The following is a 25,732-nucleotide window of genomic DNA, read 5'->3' on the forward strand; positions in this document are numbered from 1 at the left end:
GGCAGGTTGAAAGCTAAACTCGCCAGGTTATGAAAGTAATATACACTGGGTCAAATAAAAATCAAAATGTACAGAGACTGCTGATTGTTGTATTTTGACACTATATAGGTTATAGCTTTGTAACTGAATTCCATCTATGTGGTACGCTTCCATGCATCCCAAGGACCGTTTCCAGCACCGGTAAAGAAACAGAACTAAGTGCAAAGTCAAAACACTGGATGAGACATGACAGTCTTGAGCTGGAATGTAGCTTCTCAGGTAGAATGCTTGCCGAGCACACACAAAGCCCTAGCCCTGGTCCCCAGTACAGCATACATCAAGACAGTTGTGCCTGGCTACAATCCCAGCAATTGGTAGGAAGAGGCAAAAGGGTCAGACATTCAAGGTCATCCTCTTCTCAAGCTATCTTTGTAAGAATAAATTTAGAGATGTTTACAAAAACTATAGCGAGGGATAAAAACAGAAAATTACACATAATATAAGTAGGTAACCCTAGCAAAAATGATTATCTGTGAAGCACAAACCTCAATTATTAACTACAGTGCTAAACTTCAATTTGATTCTTCTAAAAAGAAAACATTTTCTGGATGCTCAAAACCAGGTCAAAAAACAAACAAGCAAACAACATTAAAAAAAAAAAAAAGCCAGAAGTTAAACAGAGAAGGAATTTCCAGCACAGATTCTAGAACTCAGCATTGGTCTGTCAATTATGAAACTAGTTGCAAGAATGTCAAGTCTAGAATAAACTCGTGAAAGATTAGAACAATATCTAATAGCATGTCCTAGGAATTCACCTTTACAACCCCATTTGTAGTTCATTTAATCTATTATAAAGTCACATTTTAAATGTGCATGCTAGACCAACTACCCAACATTCATTTCTATTTTTAAAAATAGTATTAAGGTTTTATCATAGCAAAATAAGCAGGAGTCTCCAAGCTGAAGAGACAGAAGTAAACCTTAGCCATGACAAATTTTCTAAAGAATTTGTGTAGAAAGATCTAATTTGATAATGAGCTTCATAAAAAAAAAATAGAAAATAATCCCCTTTTATTCAGCTAATTTTATAGAGATCACTACTTCAAAACTATGTACCCTACTTCAATAATAAAACCCAGCTTGTCACAGTGTATCAGAGGCCTTACCCTTACCTATAAGATCAGTGGGACCAGTACCCAGGTTCTCTCCTCTAATTGTGACTTTAGTCCAAGGTATCCCTTCATTTGGAGAGATGCCTGTCACAAGTGGGGGCTGCCGGATTCGAGACATTGTACTTTGTACAGCAAACTCGTGGTCCAGTTATAGAAGTAATCTGTTAAAAGAAAGGATTGGTGCCAATTGAGATAAAAGCAATTATAGCCGAGGAACGTTTGACATTTGGTGCCAACACATGAAAAGTATTCATTCACTACAGTTCTGGAGTTTTGACTGGTTTGGTCATTCATTGTATCCATCAACATTTACCAAAGATGAAGTTTATAATGGACACTTGTTAGCACTGTGAGAAATATTTTAAATATTTTAAAGAAGCAAAAAGGTAAGTCCTGGGTTCCAAATGTTTTTATCATATTGTCACTGTACAGCTCTAGACCTAAACAACTGAATCACAAATACCACGTGAGATCACCTTATTGTTCAACTCTCCAAGTTTTCTAAGAAATACACTATAGTTGTAATAAAATAATTTCTATTCCTGCAAGCATAGGAATTATAGTCTAGTTTATATTTTTATCATATAGTACATACATATACATACAACTAACTCATAGTACAAATGTATAAATTATAGATGCTTCTTGAACACCTATAACATAGAGTTAAAGGCAGAAATTCATATTTGCTTCCTGCTAAGAAGTGACAGCATGGATAAGAACACACACAGGGAAGTCAGGACAGAACAACATACTGCACTCCACACTATACTCTACACTGCACTCCACACTGTAGTCTACACTGTACTCCATACTGCACTCCACACTGTACTCCACACTGTGCTCCACACTGCGCTCCACACTGCACTCCACACTGTGCTCTACACTGTACACTGAACTCCACACTGCGCTCCACACTGTGCTCCACACTGCGCTCCACACTGCACTCCACACTGTGCTCTACACTGTACACTGCACTCCACACTGCGCTCTACACTGCACTCCACACTGCGCTCTACACTGTACTCTACACTGTGCTCTACACTGTACTCCACACTGCACTCCACACTGTACTCTACACTGTGCTCTACACTGTACTCCACACTGCACTCCACACTGTACTCTACACTGTGCTCTACACTGTGCTCTACACTGTGCTCTACACTGTGCTCTATACTGTGCTCTACACTGCGCTCCACACTGCGCTCCACACTGCACTCTACACTGCACTCTACACTGCACTCTACACTGAGCTCCACAGTCTCAACAATGTACTCAACACTGTACTGTACACTATTCCACACTATAAACGGTGCTCTACACTGTAGTCTATACTGTACACTGCATTCTACACTGTGCTCTACACTGCACTCTACACTGTGCTCTAATTCCCTAGTTCTCTACTCTCAGCAATTAGCTGTTAGTTCTCAAAAATAAGCATCTAATCAATTTCATCCTTGCTTTTAAAAGCCTGTATAGGATACCTACAGTTCACAAATCCTTAGAGAGTGTTTCAAACTTATCAGATCCTGACTTCTACCTCCCCTCCTTCATAGTCAGCCATTTCAATTCAAAGTTAAAGTATCAATCATCTCTGAAAATGCTGATGATACTCTACATCCTACAGTATCAAGTAGTTTGCCAAGACTGAATCCCTTATGTAAATATTTACAAACACATCCATTTCATTAACATGCTAGTCTGCATTTATCCTTAATAACTGGCAAAATTCTATATCAAAAGACGATACCAAAAGCTATCTATGCTTTATTATCAGTAATTGTTTGTATATCAACTTTATGCACCTACAATCACCTCAGTAAAGAGATCACAAATAGAAAAAGTACAAAGATCATCTGAACTAAATAAAGTCAGCACTAACAATTGAATTTAGCTATATTAGGATTCACATTTATATATAAAAATCAGTTGTGTAGGGCTAAAGAAGTGGTTCAGCAGATAAGAGCACATACTGTTCTTGTAGAGGACCCAAGTTTGGCTTCAAGTACCATGTTGAACAGCTCACAACCAGCTGTAATTCCAGCTCCGGGATGATTTGATTTGATGTCTCTACACTCTGTGGGTACCTGTACTCACATGTACATATGTACATATAATTAAAATAAATAAATCTTTATAAATTTAGCTATTAAAAATACTCTAGAAAAAAACAGAAAAATGTTTTTCAAATTCTGTTTGCACGCTACAGATGTAGCTCAGTTCGAATGTTTGCCTAGCTTGCATGAAGACTTGGGTTGGATCCTCAACACCACATAGCTGAGGGTGGTGGCCCCTGTCTGTAAGTTCAGAACTTGGGAGATACAGCAAGATGATCAGAAGTTCAAGGTCACCCTTGGTGGTGACTTCTAGGATAGGTTGCTATGAATAAGTCTTTGCCTCAAAAAAAAAAAAAATAAATAAAAATGTTTTAATTGAAAATATCACTATGAGCAATGAAATGTACAAGAACTTATACAAAAAAAGAAAAAAAAAACCTACAAACCGGGATAATAAAAACTGAAATAAGTGAAGATCTACACCACATTCATGGATCATAAGGATGGATGCTATTAAAACACCAACTACCCAAATATCTATAAATTCTTGCAAGTTTATATATTTTGGCAAAATAACTAAAAAATTTCTAAAGATAGTCAAGGAATAGTGAAAACAATTTTAAAATAAAAAAAGGTACATAAACTCAAGGCATATTACAGGTCTACATTAATGAAGATGAATATGTTATTGCAATTAAGGTGGGCTAATGGGTAGTGAAATATAGTAAATCCCAGAAGTGAAAAGGCTTGTGCATATTCACTTGACTTCTAATAAAGTGTCCAAAGCATATCAAAGGAGAAAATAGATACTTTACCAAACAGTGTGTAAACAACGCAATATGCATACAGAAAAGTAAAGAAAGCTTTTAACTATGACCCCATACCTTACAAAAGTCACTTCAAATGGGTTATGGACTCAGACATGAAACTAAAATTATAAAATACAAAGATGATGCCATAAAAATCTATCAACATTGGCTGGAAGTGCAGGTTGAACAGTTTTTAATTAAACAAAGAGTAACCATACTTTTTAAAAAAAATTTTTTTTTCTTTTACTTCAACAAAATTAAAAGCCTCCACTCATCCAGAGAAGTATCCCAGAAAAAAAAATTCCAATATGTGTGTGTGTGCGTGTGTTTGTAGCTTATATAAAAAACTTAATGCAACTTAATAGCAAAATGATTTTAAATAAGCAAAAGATTTGAAAACACTTACCAGAAGATAAATAAATTCAATTTGGGAATATGATGGCACACATCTGTAATCCCAGTACTCAGGAAACTGAGGATGGGTAAGTTCAAAAATAGTCTGGGCTATACAGTGAGACTCTGTCTCAAAATGTTTCCTATGAATTAAACATATCTGTGTATATAATGTATATAATATAATTTATATAACTATGATACATAAGTTATATAAATAAGTATTTATGTAATGCATACAATTGGTAGAAGTACTTAGGCACTTGTCATAATGAGTATTTCAAGCTGAAATTTCCAACAGAACAGTATCTTCAGAAAGGCCATCTGCTCTGAATGTGTGCAACAAACTACGTCCAGAAAGATGGCGCTCACATATAAAAGAGGACATACATCAGAGAAGCTCTGACACAGTGGGCATGCTCCATTCAAGAAGAGTGGAGGAACAATGGAGGCATGTGAAGGATGTAGTCCTAACTAAAGACAACTAGTCCAAACTTAGGAAACATAGCACCCGGAGAAAGTGGTCCAGGCGGCTCTCCTGTTTTGTGTCCCCCAGTGTTACAATACTAGCCCAAATACAAGGAAGATCTCTGTGTCTCTGCACCCCTTGCCTGCTTTTAATAGTGCACACTGGAAAAATAAAACAAAAATGTAGCAGTAAGTTATGTATGTTTTTAAAAATATTCAACTCTATTCAGATACAAGGGAAACCAGAAGGGGAACAGTGATCAAATGTAAAGTGAATCACACGCGCGCGCGCACACACACACACACACACACACACACAAAATTATAAAGAAAAATACTCAAGGAATACTAAACTAGTAAATACATTATTTAAAAACTGGATAGTCAAGCAGTATTTTTAAATATCTTTCTATAAATGAACTTCAAAGAGAAATCAGTGTATTGTCCAAGCCAAATTAATAAAAACAGTAGATAGATGTAATAATGACACTCTGAGAGTGCCAGAGTTAAAAAAGTTTAAAGACTGAACATCCACCTCAGCTATTTTCAGATGGCATCAGACAAAATAAACAGGTAAATGGAAAGGATTAAAAAAAATGGAACAAAAAGTACCTGATGAACTGGCTAAGGGACTTGGCAGGAATTGTTACTTTTAATATTCTTAAAAGGCTTTTTTTTTTTAATTTGAAGTTATCTCAAAATAAAGTAAAAAAATGTTTTGATATAATTTTGAATTAAAAAACAAATGCAACAGATGAATGTCTTATTTGGTTCCTATTAATTAAAAAACTCATGATGAATATATTTATATCTAACATTGACAAAATATACAAACAAGCAACGAATAAACTGATTCTAAATAGTAGAGAATAATCAATAGGCTAAAAGTTAATACTAAATTTTATATAAAATAGCATTTTACAAATAATTTTACAAATATCTCTATTAAAAAGATAACAATTGCTCTCTTTTACTAGTCCTCTAATAGTGTTTCAAATACTTAAGTATATTCTCAGAAACTATTATGTGGAATTTAGCCTGGTAATATATTAATAAAAATTTAAGGACATACATGGGTGGGGGAGGTAAGACTGTTTAGCAACTCTTTTAGCAAATAATTGTGTTGTTCCAAAGATACTATAACACTGCATAGAAAATAAACAAGAAAAGATGAAATAAATAACTTTGCTCATGATTAACATACACAAACTAATTCTTGACAAAGATAAACACTCCTTTAATTGGCATGGAAAATTAGTCCTCTGAGTGATTTAATCATCTCACTGACACTGCTGAAATTACAGCCGAAACTGGATAAGCATGTGGCTTCTTTGGACTAGTTTCAGAATCTGGTCTAGTTCACATAGAACTTAGAACCAAATTTCTAAGTACAAATGCTCTGCTTTCCCTGTTACCAAAAAGAGAAAGGAAAAAGAAAAAGGAAAGGAAGGAAGGAAGAAAGGAAAGAAGAGAGGGAGGAAGGGAGGGAGGGAGGGAGGGAGGGAGGGAGGGAGGGAGGGAAGGAGGGAGGGAAGAAGGGAGGGAGGGAGGGAGGGGGAGGGGAAGGAAGGAAGGGAAAGAGGGAGAAAGGGGGAAGGAAGGAAGGGAGGGAGGGAGGGAGGGAAGGAGGGAGGGAGAGAGGGAAAGAGGGAGAGGGGGGGGAAGGAGGAAGGAAGGAAGGAAGGAAGGAAGGAAGGAAGGAAGGGAGAGAGGGAGAGAGAGAGCAGGAGGAAGAAGGAGGAGGGAGGAGGGAGAGAAAGGAAGAGTAGTAACATGACATCTTAATGAATGTAAGGAACTACCTCTGACATTATAAAGTTGACTAAAAGAAATGTTACTTCTAGTAATCATTGAGAATAGTGACTTTGATTAGCAGAAAGTGATGTGCTGATATTCACAAAGTTAAGAAGAGATTTGATCAATACAACAAATATCATGAAGTCCCTCACCTGAACAAACTATACCCCAGAGATATGCAATGAATTAATTTTAGGGCAGCAAACCCTGAAGTGTTTACTGCTCAAGCATGAGGATCCAAATTCAATCTCCAGAACCCATGATGAAAAACAGCAAACCAACCAAACAGAAGAGTGTAGTGGCACACAGTTGTAGCTGAGGAGGCAAAGACAAGTACATTCTTAGAGCTCACTGGCTGGCCAGTCTAGCCCACTTGGAAAGCTCCAGGCCAAAAAAAAAAAAAAACCAAAAAACCAAAAAACAAAAAAACAAAAAACATGGCTCTAAAGACAAGCTCCTGAAAAGCTTGTTCTCTGGCTGGTCTCAACACACACCATATATATGTCTATATTATACATGCACATATACTTTGTTATAGCTTGAAATTTCTTTCTCGTTTAATTAACAGAATACAGTGGAAATCTAGAGAACACGGCTAAAGTGAGTAACTAGTAATGTTAATGAAATGCCCCCACTGTCTCAGTCATCTGAGTACTTGGTTTCTAGTTGGTAGTCTATTTTGGGCAGGGCTTAGGAGGTACAGCTCTTCTAGAGGAAGTATGTCACAGAGGCATTTTTAATGGAGTTTTAAAAGCCATGCATGCCATTCCCAGTTAAAGGTCTGGGTCTGAGCTCTTAGCTATTCCTGCACTATGACTGTCATCTGCTGCCAAGATTTCCTACCATGATGGATTCTTATAGCTCTAAACACCATAAGCCTCCTTTCTTTAAATTGCCTCGGTCATTGTGTTTGAGCTTACCAACAGAAGTCACAGAGCATATCTATGTTGCAGCAGACACATACACACACACCTGAAGATCCTGAAGCTTTCGCACAACAGCTTTTACCTTAAATACTCACCAAACCAAACAATCCTACACTTCTAACTCAGCAATGAGAAGTAAACTGAGTGTTTAATAACTCTCTGAAATGGTTATTCACCAGAAATGTTAAGTCTGCTATTGAGAATCCTCAGAAAACAGTCATCTCTCTGATTATGTGATGTACATACAAAATCCATCTTATACCTTTCAGAGAGACTGAGCTCATTAAGTCTCTCAAAATAATTTGTTTATTTTAAAAGGAGAAATTTCTCATTCTTCACAATATTATCGCATAAAAAATAATACAAAAATTGTTTCAGGATTCAGTTACAACATTTTATTACAATCCTTTTTTCCAAAACAACTAAGTTGAATATAACGTAACTGTCAAAGCAAAAAGCAATCACATGAACTTCCAATTATTTCTCCCATAGTTTCTTAACATTTTACAAAGAAAGAACCCAACAAGAAAAACACCCTACAAAATCCACAGGGTTGCAGGCGTTTAACACAAGTAACTCAAAGTCTCAGGTCTGGAAAGATCTTAAATTAAGATTTCTTTAAAAAAAAAATTAAGAATGCTTGAAATTCATGAAGCAGGAATAAAATACTGAAGAGAAAGATCTTCATGAACCAAAACAAGATGAAGCAGAGTATTGCTCAAAATATTACATAAGGCCATTGTAGGGTTTATCTGCTGTCCATCCAAAAACTGTAGAAGCTTCTTATTATCCACCCGCACTTGCACCATGGTCTCTGGGTCTTTGCCTTGAGACATACCCAGAACGGCATTTGGAGGATTTCCAAGATTTTTAAAATAGCTTTTAATAGTCACTCCATCGGTTTCTACACTCAAGTTCATTTTGCCACTTAGATTTGCTTCCACCAGCACATGACTGCCCACATTTGCCATCCTTTCCACCATGTTCTTCAAGGTCTTCAGAGCAGGCAGATAAACACTCACATCAGAGCCCCGAACTTGGGGCTCTGTGCATTCTTTCCACCACCTTCTGGGAAGCACCCTCACAGGTAGATCGTGGACCATAGCACGGGTGTGGCCAGGGCACGATGCCAGTTCCACCCCCACAGTAAGGCAGGGGCGCAGCTTGTTGGTGAGCTGGAGCTTCAGGGAAGAAGCGTTGCTTGCATTCCTCATGGCTCTGGCCAGATGCTCAGACATAAGCTCTAGATAGATTTCATTGAACTCCTTCGAAGCACCCTCCATGCAGAAGTGGTGGAAGACATCCCGCCTCACCTCACCCCACATCTGGGCCTCCCTCAGCAGCCCCATAGGACAGAAGCTCAGCCTGTCAGGGCGCACGCGGAGCACACAGACCTTCGCCAGCTTTGCTGTGGTGCTGCTGACCTGAATGAAGAGCTCTATAAAACGCTTGCTGGTGATCCTGGCCCGAAACTTCATGGTTCCTAGGTAGTAGAGGGAGTGCTGTGAGGAGACCACTGCCAGAGAGGTCAGCTGGTTTACTCTTCCGGTCTGGACTGTTGCCCGCTTACCCTTCCCCTTCCGGCCTGCGGCACAACCGGTTTACCCCTCCCTCCCACCACAGCACTGCCTGCACTTGGGTTCCACATGCCTGCAGACCCACTTCCACCTGAGGCCACCTACGGCAGACGCTATAGGGGGACACTTAGGGCTGTCTCTGGACCCATCTTCACCTTTCCACCTGCCTGCCCTATTTAAATATGTCATTGCTTCTGGTCTGCTCATAAGAAGATCACTCTACATAATGTGACCACAATTAAAAGTACCATTGAGATAACCAACCCTTTAAAAACATTTGGTAAATATATATACCAAATATATATTGTAGTCTTACTCAATCCAGACATTACTTGCAGATATTACTACGTGTCTTATAAACAATGCAATAAATTAGACGCGTATTTTATTTGCACCTAAAATACATATATAATGAATATCATTCCATACTATTAAACGCTAACAAGTCTATATCATTTTTATAGCTAGTTTTCCAGTATAGTGATAAAAATAATTATTCCACAAAAGGAATTAATATAATTCAATTTTGACCTATTACTAGGATAATAATAAACATCTATTACCCAAAATATATTTACTTTTGTCAGTATTTACTTGTGTTAAATTTAAGGAGAAATTCAAAGCCCTCCCCAGTAACACCTCTCCTTCAATAAGGTCACACCTCCCAATCCTTCCTAAATATGTTCACCAACTGGGGACAAAGCATTCAGATATGAGTCGATAGAAGCCATTCTCATTAAAACCACCACAACTCATCTTTAATTTTTAAATGGCTTAAAATACTACAATACACTGCTGCAACTAATAGTTTACTTGCTATGTTGGCTGTACTGACTGGTTTGTGTCAACCTGACACAAGCTGGAGTTATCACAGAGAAAGGTGCTTCAGTTGAGGAAACGCCTCCATGAGATCCAGCTATAAGACATTTTCTCAACTAGTGATCAAGGGGGAGGGCCCAGCCCATTGTGGGTGGTGCCATCCCTGGGCTGGTAGACCTGGGTTCTATAAGAAAACAACCTGAGCAAGCCAGGGGAAGGAAGCCAGTAAGCAGCATCCCTCCACGGCCTCTGTATCAGCTCCTGCTTCCTGACCTGCTTGAGTTCCAGTCCAGACTTTCTTTGGTGATAAACAGCAATGTGTAAGTGTAAGGTGAATACACCTTTTCCTCCACAATTTGCTTCTTGGTCATGATGTTTGTACAGGAATAGAACCTCTACCTAATCAAGACACCTTACTAGAGGTCATTAATAATGACATATTTTCCATAAGGAAAATTTCTAGGTAAGAGGCTTTATACTGTAAAAATGGATATATAATTTTCAAATGCTTGGCCAGGATGTTTCTACTCTGCATTTACTTTTCCAATATTATGTGGGACAAAAATTCACCTTTAATTAGGGCTAGAAGTGTGGCTCAGTGGTAGAACATTTGCCTATCATAGGCAAAGCCCTGGTTTTAATCTCCAGCACAGCAAGAAATAAAAACTCATCACAGAACTTACCATAATTTTTTGTTACCATGAACATTAATGACTGTTCTGGACATGTTCTTAGATTACTGCTTCAGATGACATTGTTTAATAAGCATGTTTTATAGTCTTACTTAATGTCTGTCAGACTTACTGATTATTAAAAGCAGGGTGCCAGCCACCCAGTTCCAAATCGCTCCACTTCTGCACCACTCCTGTGTGATGGCCACTCTCCCCAGTTCTCCTGCTGTCTAGCCCTCCAGGGTGAGAGCTCTGACAATGTTCCCAATGTTCAAAGGCCTCTCAAGCCTCTTTCATGTAAGGAAGAACCAGAGTAACTTGTGTTTCTCATCCCAAGACTGCCCTGTGTATGATGTTAAATAGCACAGTGGTCTCCATGCACTACACCAGTAGCTCCGGGACATGAACGGTATGAGAGTGGAGAGAGCAAACTGATCACAACAGCAAGCAGCCTATTCAAGCTCACTTCTCTCTGCTCTTGGCTATACAACTTGATGCTTCAAGTCCCTGCTGCCTTAACTTTTCCACAACAATGGAATTAAAAGAAATGGTGAACTAAAATAAACCTTTCTCTTCTATATTGCATTCTATAGAGGTATATTTATCACAGAAACAAAAATGACAGTAAGTCATAGCTGAGGACCGTGTATCCAGACACAACCTGTAGGTAAAACACCAGATTCTCAACACTGCCCCTCAAATTCACAACCTTATAGTAATGTCATGACCTTTCTGAAATTATGTTTTCTTTGGTCACAGTAGGAACCTATTTCCTCTTCATCCTACATGCCCAGACACTAAGCCCCATAGATACCTTCAGATGATGACATCTATTCTTTATCAGTTTTAGCCACTAGGCTCCAGACAGGTAGACGTGATGTCAAACAATGACCAAAGTATTGTCTGTGACTTACATAATTAAACAGGAAGCTGAATACTTCCCATGATTCAAAAAGGCAAACCAAGAACTAACAGAATCTATTTTTAATTAAGGCTTAAATTCCTTAATATAAGAGAATATAATAATATAAAGGCCTAAGAGAAATAATAAACTCTAAATAAGATATTACTAAAAATTTTTAATTAATCATAATACAATCCTTACAGGTTCACACTTTAAGTCTTAATTTTATTAATGAAAGAATTCAGAAACAGATTTGGATGTAAGTCCATGACCAATTTTATTAAGAGTTTGAGAGATAAAAATAGCAGATCCAGCAAGGTGAAAACCTCAGCAGTTGCTAGGAGGAGGAGGATGGAGAAGAGGAAGTCACTCCTTTAAGAAATCAGGAGCTTAGGTAACAGAAAGAAAGCAGCTAAGGAGAGGGAGACTTCTGAGAAAAGGGGCGAGAAAGCACCGCATGTACAGGAAGCAAGCCCAAGCTTTGGCAAATACCCAAAACAAAACAAGGAATCCAAAAAAGATAAGATAAGTAACACTTTTCTGGACAACCAAAAGAGCCAAGAGGCATTTGTGCTACATGATGGAAGCTGTGCAAATGCCTACACAAAAAGGAAAGGTCTCGTGGAAGGATAAATAAATTATCCTATGGGGGGGGGCTATTATTCCTACCCCCTTGCCTTGGCTTTAGGTGAACCAGGCTTCTTGAAGGGTGGTCTTTGGACCAGGGACTGACAGGCCCAACTCACAAGGGAGGAGACAATAGTATGAAATATTCTAGTCTTTGGAACAGACCAGAATGTCATGTCTCCATCCAGGGTCAGATGTAGATGCCATTCTTTTGACCAGAAAGAAACAGCTTGCTTTTAATGACCCTCAACAGAACCCTTACATCCTCAATGGCCCCCAATGCTACTGTAACACACTAAAACTAACTAAATGGATCTGAACATCAACACGGTGAATGGCCCTAATGCCTGCTAAACACCAAGAGTTGACTCTCTAAGCTGTGTTTTATCGAGGGAGCCAGAAACTTGAAAAGGCACCATAAAGCTCTTCCACCCCATCTTTAGCCAGCAGTTTCAACAGGAAGGGCAAAGTCACTTCCAGTTTAATATTTTGTTCCTCTGGTCATGTGGTCAGACTTATTCCTGATATCTGTAATGTTGGTACTTTTCTCCTCCTATCCTTTCTGTAGCAAGAGATGTTCCCAATGCCAAGGCCCCTCCCAAACCAGTCCTCTGAATAACTTCTCAAGTGAAAGTCAGCTCAGAGCCAGCAAACCTTTAGCACTCTGTGCTCCTTCCTGAATGAAGGACAAACACCTCACAGTGCACACTACACAGTGGTTCCCAACATTGGGCTCTAACAGAGTCAGCTTATGGACGGCAGTTTAAAACAAGTAATAAAGATTTCTACATGATCACTCCATTTCCCTCCATAATTCTATAACAACAAAAAAATAAATAAAAACAAACAAACCTTCTTAACAGTGTTTGCTTAGCCTTAGAAAAAGCCTATGACATACTCTTAGGAGATAGCCATGTGAGCAGAAAAGTTCCTGCAAAGAACCACACCTTGCATGGAACCTCCTGCAAGGTCTAGTGACTGATAGAAAACTCAGTGCTCAGAGGGGCTTGGATGCTGCAAGTTATCACAGGATCCTTGCTGACTTCACATCCTTTCAATAGGTAAAACTTTTAGGAATCTATAAAGACAAGAGACTACTAACTTCTAGTGACCAAAAGGGAAATATCTTCCATACAGTCTGAGGCCTGCAGCAGATTTTGCTACTTTGGTTTAACCGTCACACCTAATGTTTTTACTAATGTATTTGGAAGGTGCCTTACTTATGACTTGCTCTGTCACTGTAAAACTTCATGAAACTATTAACACATTGGAGCATTCAATCTCTGTCCCCAGGCTCTGGTCACTCATAATCTTTTTCATATTCTCTTTAAGGTGAGAGTTGTGTTTTGTTTTGATAAAAACTATTATTTAGGTCATGTTTCCTGGGATTCACAAAACACTCTGTTTAAGAAAAATATCACCTTACATAATATTTAAACTGTGAACACTTCTTAAAGAGTCTGGCCCACTTCTTAGAGTCAGGCACACATGTGGCCAGACATACATGCAAGCAAAACACACATAAAATAAATCTTTTTTTAAAGTCCTTATGGTATGAGAACATGTTTTCTTTTCAGTAATTCATGACAGTTAAACAAAAAGCTAGGAACAGAAAATCAGGACTGAAACATACCTTTGATATGCAAAGTAAACAAAGTTAAAATTCGATTTGCCTTTAATTCAGGAGCCCTTTAATTCAAGACACTAGAATTTCCAGGCAACATCCTAGGTTCCAGCTAACAAGACCATCACAAGACAGAAGCACACAAGACTAATGCAAACTATCCAATCCTAAACTTGCTTATATGGCCTACCCTTGCATTCCCCTTTTCTCCATAAAGATGGTAACAAAGGCTTTGGCCCAGGCTTCTCCTGGCTCCATGGTCTCCTGATTTACATGGGTGCTTCCTGGATAGACTAGCTGCCTCTCAGGAATCACCATTAATCAACTACCTTTGCAATTGTTAGCTCTCCTGTTCCACTAGACTCACACACAATACCTGCATAATAACACTTCCACTGAGAAATCTCTTAAAGCAGACCGTAGTGAACAACTCAGAGAAACAAGCCTGGAACTCAGGACTATGGAAGCCAGTCAGCTACAAAAAGTAAGGAGAATGGGCCTGGAATGAGAAGAGGGAAACAGGAGAGTAAAGAGAGAAGCAGAGATGGTGAGAGTGTGGTATTTGCATATATAAATGTGCCAAAATGAAGCACAGTATTCTATATAAAGGCATCAATAAAGAATTTAAAAAGAAAAATAACTTTAGTGTTTTGATTTGTCAATAAGCACATTTGTCTATGATCACTTACATTTATAAAATTCATTTTTCATTTAGAATAAATGTATTTCATTTAATAAGTGAAAATGAAAATAAAATTGTTTCCCTTTCCAATCTTTCCCTGGACCACTATGTCATAAGTCAACGTACCTCCCTTTTCACCAAAGAGAGAGAAAATCAATGTCCCTCCCTCTGCACCAAAGAAAAAGTCAGAGGAAATGGGGGATGGGGGGCATAAAAAGTCAGCTAATATGAACTGAAATTCCCAGAAAAAGGCACTTTATTCTGAAGATTTCACAAGGTTCACTGGTAAGAACTTCTGATTGTGATGAGTTGGGATGTTACAAAACCAAGGCTTTTAGTGACTATCCTTAGTCATCATTGTCTACCTTCTAGATTTGACCTAAATAACACCCTTTGTCATCCATAAGTAAAACCTTTAGCTTTAAACAACAAAAGGAAAAAGGCAGGGAGTGCACAGATTACCATATGAAAGAAGACTAGGTGGGGGGAGCACTAGAAATGTCAGCTGCTGGCTCCCTATCACAGCAGAAAACTGTACAATATACAAATAAATCATAAAAGGTTACAATGGCCCCTGCCCCTCCCTCTCCTGAAGCTGGACCACCCAGGTACAGGTCTGGCATACAATTCCAAGCTCACCTGTCTCTCTACTAAACTACCTCCTTCCTATAACTATTCATGAACCTGCACAACTCCTTAAAGGCATAAATAAAAGCCCTTCTGCACACATCAGACAGCACCTGAGACTGATCACATAGGTAGGTGTCCCTGCTTCACTACTACCCCTACCTGTTGTCCCCATCACTACACTTAGTACATGCCTTCATTCATGATTTTGTTGTTGTTATTGTTGTGGTCCTATATAAAGTTCACATGACCCCTTGCACAGTGGAACATATCATTCCTGGGCTGTGATCATTCATATTTGCCCATGTTGTTTGGACAATATAACTTAAAATTCTTCACCAAGTAATAACAACACACAGAAAGATCCTGAGTACCTTATACTCGACTTTCCCAGATTACATACAGGAGAAAGTACTACCTCCATTCTAAGAACAGTGGGTCCCTGAGACCAAGCAGATCTGAAAGACCCTGACTCCTTATTTAGTAGGTAAAATCTTCATATGTTCTACCCAGGAATAACCATGAGTCTAGGTTTTATTTAAAATACTTCCCAGGCTAGGGGGCGTATCTCAGTGACAGGCCTTCCAGAAATGAAGATACTCTACAGAGACACTGTGTCTCTCTCAATCCAACTATCAGGCTATAAAAACAAGGGACCCCAAAGAAATTGGAATCTCATGCTGTAAAAAGGAAAAGACAGCAGCCTAAGAGGGAGCTTGTTTCCAGAGAGGAAAGTCAACAGTGCTAACCAGATGAGACTAAAGCCCTAACAGTGATGGCGCATGCAACCACACCTTGGCAGGGACGGTTTAAATGGGTATTCTCTTGGCCTGTGTCTTCTGCATATTAACTGCAGTGAGAGAACCTTCAATTTCAGTGTGCATCATAATTTTCCTGATTATGTTAAATATCTATACACTTAAAAAACATGATTATTTAAATGCCAAACATAAACATAATTTTAATTCCAGCAAAATCAACTAGAAGATCGTAAGGTGAAGTGTGTGTGCTACGGTGACAGGAGGGCGTTGCTGGACTAGAAGAGTCACAACAGGGACATACAAATGCAAAGATGGTCAGAATAACTGAGCATGGATAGCTTCTTCACGTTTACAAACAGCTCACAACAACCAATGAAACACAAAAGCCTCAAAAAACGTGTGAAGGGGGCAGGGCAGGCAATTCACAAACAAGGAGTTGAAAGCAACAAATGTGAAAAACAAATTCAGCCTCAGAGAAGCACCAGAGCTGGGGTGGCAGTTGGCTCTCACCTGAGGTCTGAAAACTCCTGGCCTCCCTCTGGCCTCTGGAGAGAACTATTGTGCTGGCAGCAAGATACGACCTTCCAACACTGCAGAGAACTCAATTCAGCCGAGACTACCAAAGCCTTAGCTATTCTTCCACACGTACTCAGAGCATTCTCGGAAGGTAAACAGTGATGAAAGATAATCTACACTGAGAGCATCACTACACGTGATTCCTGCAGTCCATTCATGTTACATCCAGGGGCAACACGAAGGCCCAGCCAATGAAATGCTGGATGTGAGATGTGAAAACCAAGTGAGATGTGAAAACTATGGAAGAGCAGAGAGCACTAAGTCAAGTTAGTAAACAAACACATAAAGTTAGGTTGTGATAAACAGGATTAGCTGGATGACAGGTTGATCTCTGTTGGGATTCTGTAAACCCCACCCCTCAATTACCTGGCAGTAGCTAGGTATACTCCCCCCAGTGACCTGACACTATAAAAGGGGCTGCTTGCCCCCTCCTCTTTCTCTTGCCTCCTGGCTCTCTAGCTCTCCCACCCCTATCCCTCCTCTTCCCCTTCCCTTCCCCCATCTCTCCATGTGCTCATGGCTGGCCTCTACTGCTCTCCCTCTCCCCCCACCCTCCCCCTGCCTCTACCACCCTCTTAACTCAACCATGACCTGAAGAAACTCTATTCTGTACTATACCATTGTGTGGCTGGTCCCTCAGGGGGAAGGGATTCCCAGCATGGACCCCCCCAGAGGCATCTCCCTTGCCCCCAGGCCTCACCGCATCTCCATGAGCCATATGCCCCCCACTCTCTTCATCCTTCCCCTAACATTGGTGCTGAAACCCAGGATGTCATCTTTTCACAACATTGGTGCCCCGTCATCTTTTCCTTACAATCTCCAAGTATTCTAAAATGCTAACTTGTCTCACTAGCAGGGAAAGTAGCAAAGACGGAACAACTGTCCAGAGTTGTGGTCGGCAGCATTGTGCCTCAGGAGCCACAGGTAAGAGGATATCTTTAACCTAGGAGTTTGGGGTCCTCCTGGACAATAAAGCAAAGCTTGTCTCAAGAACATGGCCATTGAGTAGCTGTGGTGGTTTAGAAAGAAATGCCCCTATCTCACAGATTTGAATGTTTGGTCATCAGGGGAAGTGGTGCAACACTGAGTTTCAAATGCCCAAGCCAGGTCCAGTCGGTCTCTCCTCCTACCCATCTCCCTCCCTCTGCTGCCAGCCAAAATCCAGAAGTAAAACTCCGCTCCTTCTCCAGCACCATGTCTGCCTGGATGCTGCCATGCTTCCTACCATGACATTAGTGAACTAAACTTCTGAAACAGTGAGCCAGCCCTGCACCAGTGTCTCCTCATAGCAATAGTGAGCCAGCCCTGCACCACAGTGTCTCCTCATAGCAATAGTGAGCCAGCCCTGCACCAGTGTCTCCTCATAGCAAGTGAGCCAGCCCTGCACCACAGTGTCTCCTCATAGCAATAGTGAGCCAGCCCTGCACCAGTGTCTCCTCATAGCAATAGTGAGCCAGCCCCTGCACCAGTGTCTCCTCATAGCAATAGTGAGCCAGCCCTGCACCACAGTGTCTCCTCATAGCAACAGAACACTGAGGAAGACAGAAGCACAATGCGAACTGTAATTATTCTATTCTGATTCTAATCTTAAACATACATAATAATCTCTATGTCTCATCATCCAGCATCTTGTCTTTTGTTTGCAACATCCCTCCAATTTGACAGATTTTTTGTTATTTTCTGAATGAGCACTGTAAAACAAACATATTGCCTCATCTACAAAGAACTATATACACAACTCAGATTTAAAGCTTTGACATTTTATGCCCAAAACTGTCACAATTTGTGACTCAGAATCAAGATTGATTTAATACTATCTAATTCTTTCAAAAAGCAAAACAAAAGCTCTCTTATTGCAAATATGAATACACTAAATGAACACAGAAAAATTTACACCTCAGGTTCACACCAGAGGGCCATGGAAATGGTGGTTCAAATGAATTTCTATATGCTCTCCTGCAGCTAGGAGTGTGAATGCATCTTTAGAACGACAGGCAGACAGACCTTGGACAACGCAGAGTAGAGCACACCCTGAGGCATCACTCAGATGAAGAGCCGAGGCAGAAAGCAAAGGAACACAGACCCTTTGCCATTCTGCCCTACACCTGCCCATTCCTCCATCTCAGCAGCATATCTAGGACTTTTAGAAACTTTCAACCAGTGCAGCAGGGACCTCAAAGACCATGCGAAGTTCCAGCTGTGCAAAGTCTTGAAATGAGGCCTCTGAGTGCAACATCACCTAGATATGTTCTAATGCAGAGATGCTCTTCTTTGCCTCCGTATTGTGCCCCACCTGCTATTTTGGGGTTGGTTTTTTTTTTGTTTTGTTTTTTTGTTTTGTTTGTTTGTTTGTTTGTTTGCTTCCTTGCTTTATTTGTGTATAGGGACACATGATCAGTATGCAGACATGCATGAAGAGGTCAGAGGTCAACTCTGCAGAGTCATTTCTCTCCACTTTGATGTGTGTGCTAGAGATTAAACCCAAGCATAGCAAGCTACTTTACCCAGTAAGTCATCTTGCTACTCCCCTGCCAACACTATCACCAGCACCCCTTGTGTGTGTGTGTGTGTGTGTGTGTGTGTGTGAGAGAGAGAGGGGGGGGGAGGGAGGGAGGGAGAGCTGTGAGTGTCATGGAGGTCAGAGAATAACTGTGAAGTGAGTTTCCCTTTCTATTTCTATATAGGTTAGGTTCAGGGATTGTACTGACTGTCAGGCCTGATGGTAAGTGGCTTTCCTACTGAATCATCTTGCCAATGCTAAACTAGTAAGTCTTTGATTATAGCAATCACCAATACCTACCATAGAAACTGAGTTTGCTAACTACATCCTACACTAGCAATCAATCATGATCACTACTCTTAATACCAATACAGAAACATGACAGGAGGGAAATGAGATGGATTCCACTTAGCCACCAAGATCTGAGCTGAGCAGCTCCTTTTCCAGGGCATAAAAAGTACAGATATCAACATACTATTGTTTCTATAAAACAAATTACCTGAACAATTAAAAATTAAAATTTGTAGTGTTAGATCTACACTGAAATAAATTCTACCCCTTCAGCAATCTTGACATCAAAAAATTGATTTTCTCCAACCTGGTGTGTAGTGGGAAATACTAAAAAAGCAATCCACGCCATTGCTGGCAAGGCACCGGGCCTGTTCTCATCTCATGACACAAGCCTCTAAACCCAGCTACTCAGGAGGCTGAAACCAGAGGACCACTCAAGGCCTACCTGGCTACACAAAAAGAGAGCTGGGGTATCGCTCAGAGGTAGCCCAGATGAGACCCTGGGTTCAACTACCAGCATCACAAAAAGGAAAACTATAGTTCATCTTTTCAATGTAAAACATCCATGCCTGGAAGTGGAAGGGGCAGTACTGATCACATATAAAATGTAATGACCTTTCAGGTCAGAGCCATAAAAATCCAAATAAAAGAAGCAAGTTTTCTTAGGTTCAGAAACGAACATGTCTTCCCAGAATGTGCCTGACACACTGTCTGCTGCACTGCCAAGTTCCATGCTTTACAGACACCTCTGCAACCACCTCTCTCTGACTGGCCGGCTCTGACAGCAGCTCCCAGTGGCCTGTACCTGCCCAGTTCATTCCAGGAGGAGCAGCCCAGAAACAGCTAAACTACAAACAGTGGGAATCAGTTAACCACAGGGCCCTTTTAGAGTTCCCTGTCTGCAACTAATAAGCAATCAAAGTGGCAAAGCCTAAGGAAGGGGGGACACTGTTCGCACAGCATTTCTGTCACACTGAAGCCTGAGGCCACCATGTCCCCAAACTACAAGTTCATTTGCAGTTACCAGTATTGGACTTAGCCATCATTTGTAGGTATTTCTTTTTCTTTATATAAAGAAAATTTTTAGTTCTTAGATAAATGTCTGAGGTCATGACTAACAGTATTAATTTACTCTGCCATAATTAATACAAACAGCCAAATTACCAGAAAGTTCAAAACAAGTGAACTCAAAAACCAGAAAAGGTACAATGGTGGGCCCACCAGATGGCTCAACATCTAAGGGTGCTTGCAGCCAAGCCTGAGTACCACAGTTTGTCCTGGATCCCATGCAGTAGAAGGAGGTAACTACATGAGGTCATCCTCTTCATCACTTTGCCCTACACTTGTTCATGTCTCCTATGACTATGAAGTTATCTTAGCAGCATGGCTAGGATGCTCATATGAATTCCTATTCCTCCATCCAGCCGGGTCGCCAGGTAAGAGTCCATGGACTGTGCAGCTCCAAGAACACAGAGCTCTCCAGCAGCAGAATTCATATGGTGGAGGGAAAGAAGATTCCCCTCCAAACTGTCCTCTGATCCCTAAATATGCACATGAGCCCACCTCTACACAGACAGACAGACAGGCAGGCAGGCAGACAGACAGACAGACAGAAAAATGTGAAGAATACATTTTGAAAAGAAACTTGATTAGTAGTAAATACAGAAACGAAGAATGTTAAAGGACTGATGATGAGTTAAGGGATTTCTTCTGTAGTTAAAATGTATATATATTCTAGAGTCAGTGCTGATGGTCACCTAACTTTGAGAACATATTAACTGTGCTTCATAATTCTTATATTAGAGTAACATCATTATCACAGCAAATACAAGTCCAAGAAGGTTGAACACCAGAAGAAATATCAAGATGATAGTATTTTTTAAAAAGTTTTAAACATATCCAACACTACTACATACTTGAAGTCTTCTAATTCTAGACATACAAGCTAAGGAGAACTGTAGAGAGCCATTTTGGAACCTCTGGTCAACCGGTGGCGGAGAAATATTAATTTTTCAGGACACCTTGAAGCTGAAACTGGCTTTTGTGCTGCACCCCTTAAGGGCTAGAATTAAGCACATTTGCACGTGAAGTTCAGAGCAATTCACTCTGCACAGTAACCTAGAGAAGTACATTTGCATTTGAAGCTCCTAGAACGCAGCTCCAGACAGGGCAGATTCAGTGGACTAGGCTCAACAGTCTCTTTGTCTTTTGAGACCCTCTTTTGTACCTGATCTTCACACCTGGCCTCCAGAAGGACGTTTACAGGGTCTTTGATTGTTGGCGTGCTTGTTCCCTGTCTTAGAACTGATGTGATCTTTCTGCAGGCAACTAAAGTGGTATATAAGAAAAATAATAAACAAAGGCTTCGCTTTGGCCATGAGGCTTAGGCCTCAAGTCATATTGCAGCTTTAACTAACTTGTCTTTCTCTTTCAATCCTTGCTCCAGTTCCAGGTGGATCTCTTGAGAGTTCGAGCTGGTCTTGGACAGAGAACCATCCCTCACTGAAGAAACATAGGAAGAGAAATGACAGGCTTTCCCCTCTCGTGGATACAAAATTTAGGTGCTTCAACTCAGGCATAAAGGTAGGTGTGGGGGAAGGATGGAGTGCAGAATCAAGGGCCTCTCTAAACACCATTGGCCTAGATTTCCTTGTCCTCATTGGACAACTCATTAACAACAACTAACTCATTACCCCAGCACGACTGAAAAGAAGACAGAAAAGAAAAACAATGTACAAATCCCAAGAAATGTTATAAGTCTACAGCTATTTATTCAAATAACAACATATTTGAACACTTCAACAAAAATGTTCAGAAATAAAACCAAGGAAATATTATTGATATTTATTCATCATCCACACATTAGTGAAAAAAGACACTGCCCTAGCATACAGTCTGATATAAAAACAAAGTTTCATGTGTTTCAATTTGTCAGGAACTGAAGATGAAATAAGGCACTACTGCCTGCTGACAAAACAACAGTAAATAGGCACACCAAAATCAATGGGCGTTTCCCCAGAAGGTCAAGGAATCAACCATCAGCTTAAATTGGTTTATGTTATTAAAATGATTAAACATGGCAGTTGTCACCTAACTCCCAGATCCTTTTACATAACCATAGTTGGATTAATTCAATCCAAATTCTGAATAATAGCTTTCCCAATTTCTAAAAATACATCAACTTTGTTGCTATCTTACAATTTCTGCTTTATTTGTCTAGCTCAATCTCAAAAGAAATTTCAAGGCCATACATCTTGACATAGTGAAAGGCAATAATCACAGCACTCAGCAGTGCTGTTAACATTTCTGAGCCACAAGGGATTACACAGGCAGATGCTGAGGAGAGTGCGGGTCTGAGAGGCCAGGGCAGCTCAGCCTGCACTGCAGCTGTGAAAGACTGAAGCTGCTAGCAGTGCAGTCAAACTCAGGAAAAACCCCAAGCACAATCCCGGCATCCGAAATAAATTAAAGTAAACAGTATTGCTCTCCCTCATCCACCCTGTTAGCAGCCTCTCTGCAGAGCTGGAGACCACACACTCGGACCACACAGCGCCAGCCCAGCTCACTCGCACGCAACATCCACAAGCTGTCACTCTGCAGACGGGAGAGGGGCAGGGATGTAGAAAGGAGACGGAAGAGGTCCCTACGCAGACAGCTGGAGACTGGTGTGGGCTTCGGGGAAGTTGGAAAGGGTGGAATCCATAACCCTCCTTGAGAAAACAAGGCCCTGTGCAGTCCTGATCTGGACTCCCCCACACCAGTTTAGTAGCTGATGAAGGATTAACAAAGCATCCATTTAACATCAATTAACCTCCTGTCCATCACAGGTCACAAAGGAAAATCACTATTATAAAAGCATTTCATTAAAATAAAACCAACAGGCCATATTTTCTCAGAATTTATAATGTATAACTGTATTTTCTTTACAGATTTGTATTCAGTTATACAGTCTCTTCACTGTTAATGGTACAGATTAAAGAGACTGCTGTGTGTGTGTGTGTGTGTGTGTGTGTGTGTGTGTGTGTGAAGAGCAGATCAATCAGATATCTTCTCTTGCTACCTGTCCTTTGGTTTCCATAGTCTCTCTCCTGCGCTCCAGGTGAGCTACCTCAGCCCTGGCCTAGGCTGGCAGCTGGGATCTGCCTGTCTCTGGCCCTGTCCTGGACATGGGCTATAAGAGAACCAAACTCAGGTCCTCCTGTTAACAAAGCAAAGCAAGCACCTGACCCACTAAGCCAGCTTTCCAGCCTTGAAATCTGAAACTCAATTTCATAATTTTCCCTTATTGCATTGAGGCATAAACTTAATTTTCCAAAATATGTATTAATACAATAAAAGAAAGTAAACTGACTTTTATAGAATTTCAGGTTAAGAGTACATTTTAAGATCAAATAAATAAATAACCCTCAGAGAATAATCTTTTCCCTCAGGCCTCAGTGCAAAGCCATAATTAACAAAAACAAACTCAAACCTGAATGAAGTTAGAGAGCCCAAATTTTACTGAAGCAGTGCCTGCTCAAAGACAGGGCCTCAAACAATCTGCAGAAAAGCAGACTGTGTGAGTAGAGCTTCCTCCCTTGCCTTCCCTCCCCTCTCTTTAGAACTCATTTTCTTCTTTACCTCCAAAAATGAAAAGTAACTGAAATATGTGATCTATGGTTTTTAATGAAAATATGAGTGTTTATATCTTAGGTCGTTACAAGAAAAATATAGTAATTACATGACATAATTAGGAATTAATTATATTATAATAAATAACATAATAAATTAATAGAACATAATTTTTATTTATTTTTCTATTTTATCTCATCTATTTGTTTATAGAAGAGGAAAAAAACTATTACCTCCTACTACACTTGGACATGAGAGATTAGGAGAAGAGAATGTGCCTGAGGTCACCAGGAAGCAATACTGACCAGAACAAAAAAAAAAAAAAAAAAAGAGAAACCACAGGCAAAGTCTGAGAAGGCCTTCATTATTCCTATATAACTCCTATCACATAAATCCTGGGTTACCCAGCTACTCTCATAAAAGCATGCACTCACTGAGAAAAGCCACCCAGAATGCTCTTGGTTTCCCAGAACCAGCATTGCAGCTAAGCACCTTCCCACACTGCACAGCCAATGGCTGGAGTCTAAAGCTGGCTGGTCCTCAACCCACTGGATGCTGAGGAACCGTCAGCAAAGAAACCACACTACTGAGGGAAAGGAACTGGGAAGGGCAGCTTCATATAAAGACATGCTGTCACTCAAAAATACTTGCAAATTGCACACCACAATCCTTTCTTCTTAGATCCACACAGAACAATGAAACTTAAGTCCTGGTATATCAGATATTGTATTTTCAGAAAAAAAAAAAAAGTTTAGGTATCACTCCTAAAATTCAAACCACCTATGAAAGATTGAAGAGATCATTGGCAAATACAGCCACTGATTAGGCCATTCAGATAATTTGGGCTACAAAGATCACCTGGAACCTCAACAGGTTGATGGATAAAATAGGAATGTAAAAAGGTCTGTTCAATCAAAGCACTCATTAAGAGATTGCTGTGTCCCCGAGCACTACAGCAGACAGGGTAACATTGAAAGATCAAGAGGCCGAGACTGACCACAGCCTTCAGAAGGGTCATGGCAGTGGAGCGGCTCAACAGAAAAGGAATATCAGCAAATTAAAATATATATATATATATATATATATGACCGGGAAAGAAAGAAGAACAGGGGAAAAAAGATTCTGAGATCAAGAGGGGGCTATATTTCTTACTGCAGGTGCCTTTCTCTTTGCTGCCTCTAAGCATACACAAAGGAAAGAGCCGTTATATCATCGAGAAGGCAGAAGCAGATGGGTTGGCTCCGTACAGAGCCATAGTACAGAGATATGCATCTCTGACCATAACTGGAAAAGAAACTATCTTGGTATAAGAACCACGGGATTCTATTAGACATTCTCTTTTTCTAAAGCAGGTGGCAAGATCATCTACTAAGAGTAGATGAGAACAGATGAGCAATTTGGAAAGTGTGAAAAATGCTCAAATAGATTTTGCATAGAATGTGGGTGATAATCTAGATTCCTTGAGGCCCCACTGAAAGGTTCCTGCCTCCAGCCCTTAACAGCTCTACTTTCCTGCTCTGTACCTCCAGCTTTTTTGTTTCTCTTTAAGCCTCACCATCTTCTGGATAACCACATCTCCTCAAATAGTCCCTTCATTAAAGTCTCATTTGAACCATCTGGCATGAATTCCGATTCCTGCAGAGCCCGTAACTTACATACACATACATCATGTCACTCATGTGAGGCTTTCATTATGATGAAACCACAGCCAAATAACTCAGGCTATTTGTCTTGCTTTCTCAGTAAAATTATAATGAATGCAATCATTCCAAAGTCACAGAATCTAAAACTGAAAATGACCTTTAAAGAGAAAGAAAAAGAGAGAGAAGGGGGGGAAAAGGAAGGAAGAAAAGAAGAATGG

At 40.2% G+C, this 25,732-nt stretch overlaps 2 protein-coding genes across 2 annotated transcripts in view; both read right to left on the reverse strand.

The window, feature by feature from the left end:
* The window catches only part of EXOC2 (exocyst complex component 2), a 145,547-nt gene that overhangs the window by 116,473 nt on the left and 3,342 nt on the right, over positions 1 to 25,732 (reverse strand). The window contains exon 2 of the mRNA XM_080917705.1: positions 1,152 to 1,312. Within this exon, the coding sequence (XP_080773831.1) occupies positions 1,152 to 1,269 (118 nt within the window). The 5' untranslated portion in view covers positions 1,270 to 1,312. The remainder of the gene's footprint in view (positions 1 to 1,151; positions 1,313 to 25,732) is intronic.
* HUS1B (HUS1 checkpoint clamp component B) lies at positions 8,249 to 9,079 on the reverse strand (the record flags this gene model as incomplete). The annotated part of the gene is made up of 1 exon (XM_080918388.1): positions 8,249 to 9,079. The coding sequence occupies one exon, from the start codon at positions 9,077 to 9,079 to the stop codon at positions 8,249 to 8,251; it is 831 nt and encodes a 276-aa protein (XP_080774514.1).

The sequence above is a fragment of the Micromys minutus genome, assembly GCF_963924665.1.
Source record: "Micromys minutus genome assembly, chromosome: 6".
In the NCBI taxonomy this organism is placed as follows: domain Eukaryota; kingdom Metazoa; phylum Chordata; class Mammalia; order Rodentia; family Muridae; genus Micromys; species Micromys minutus.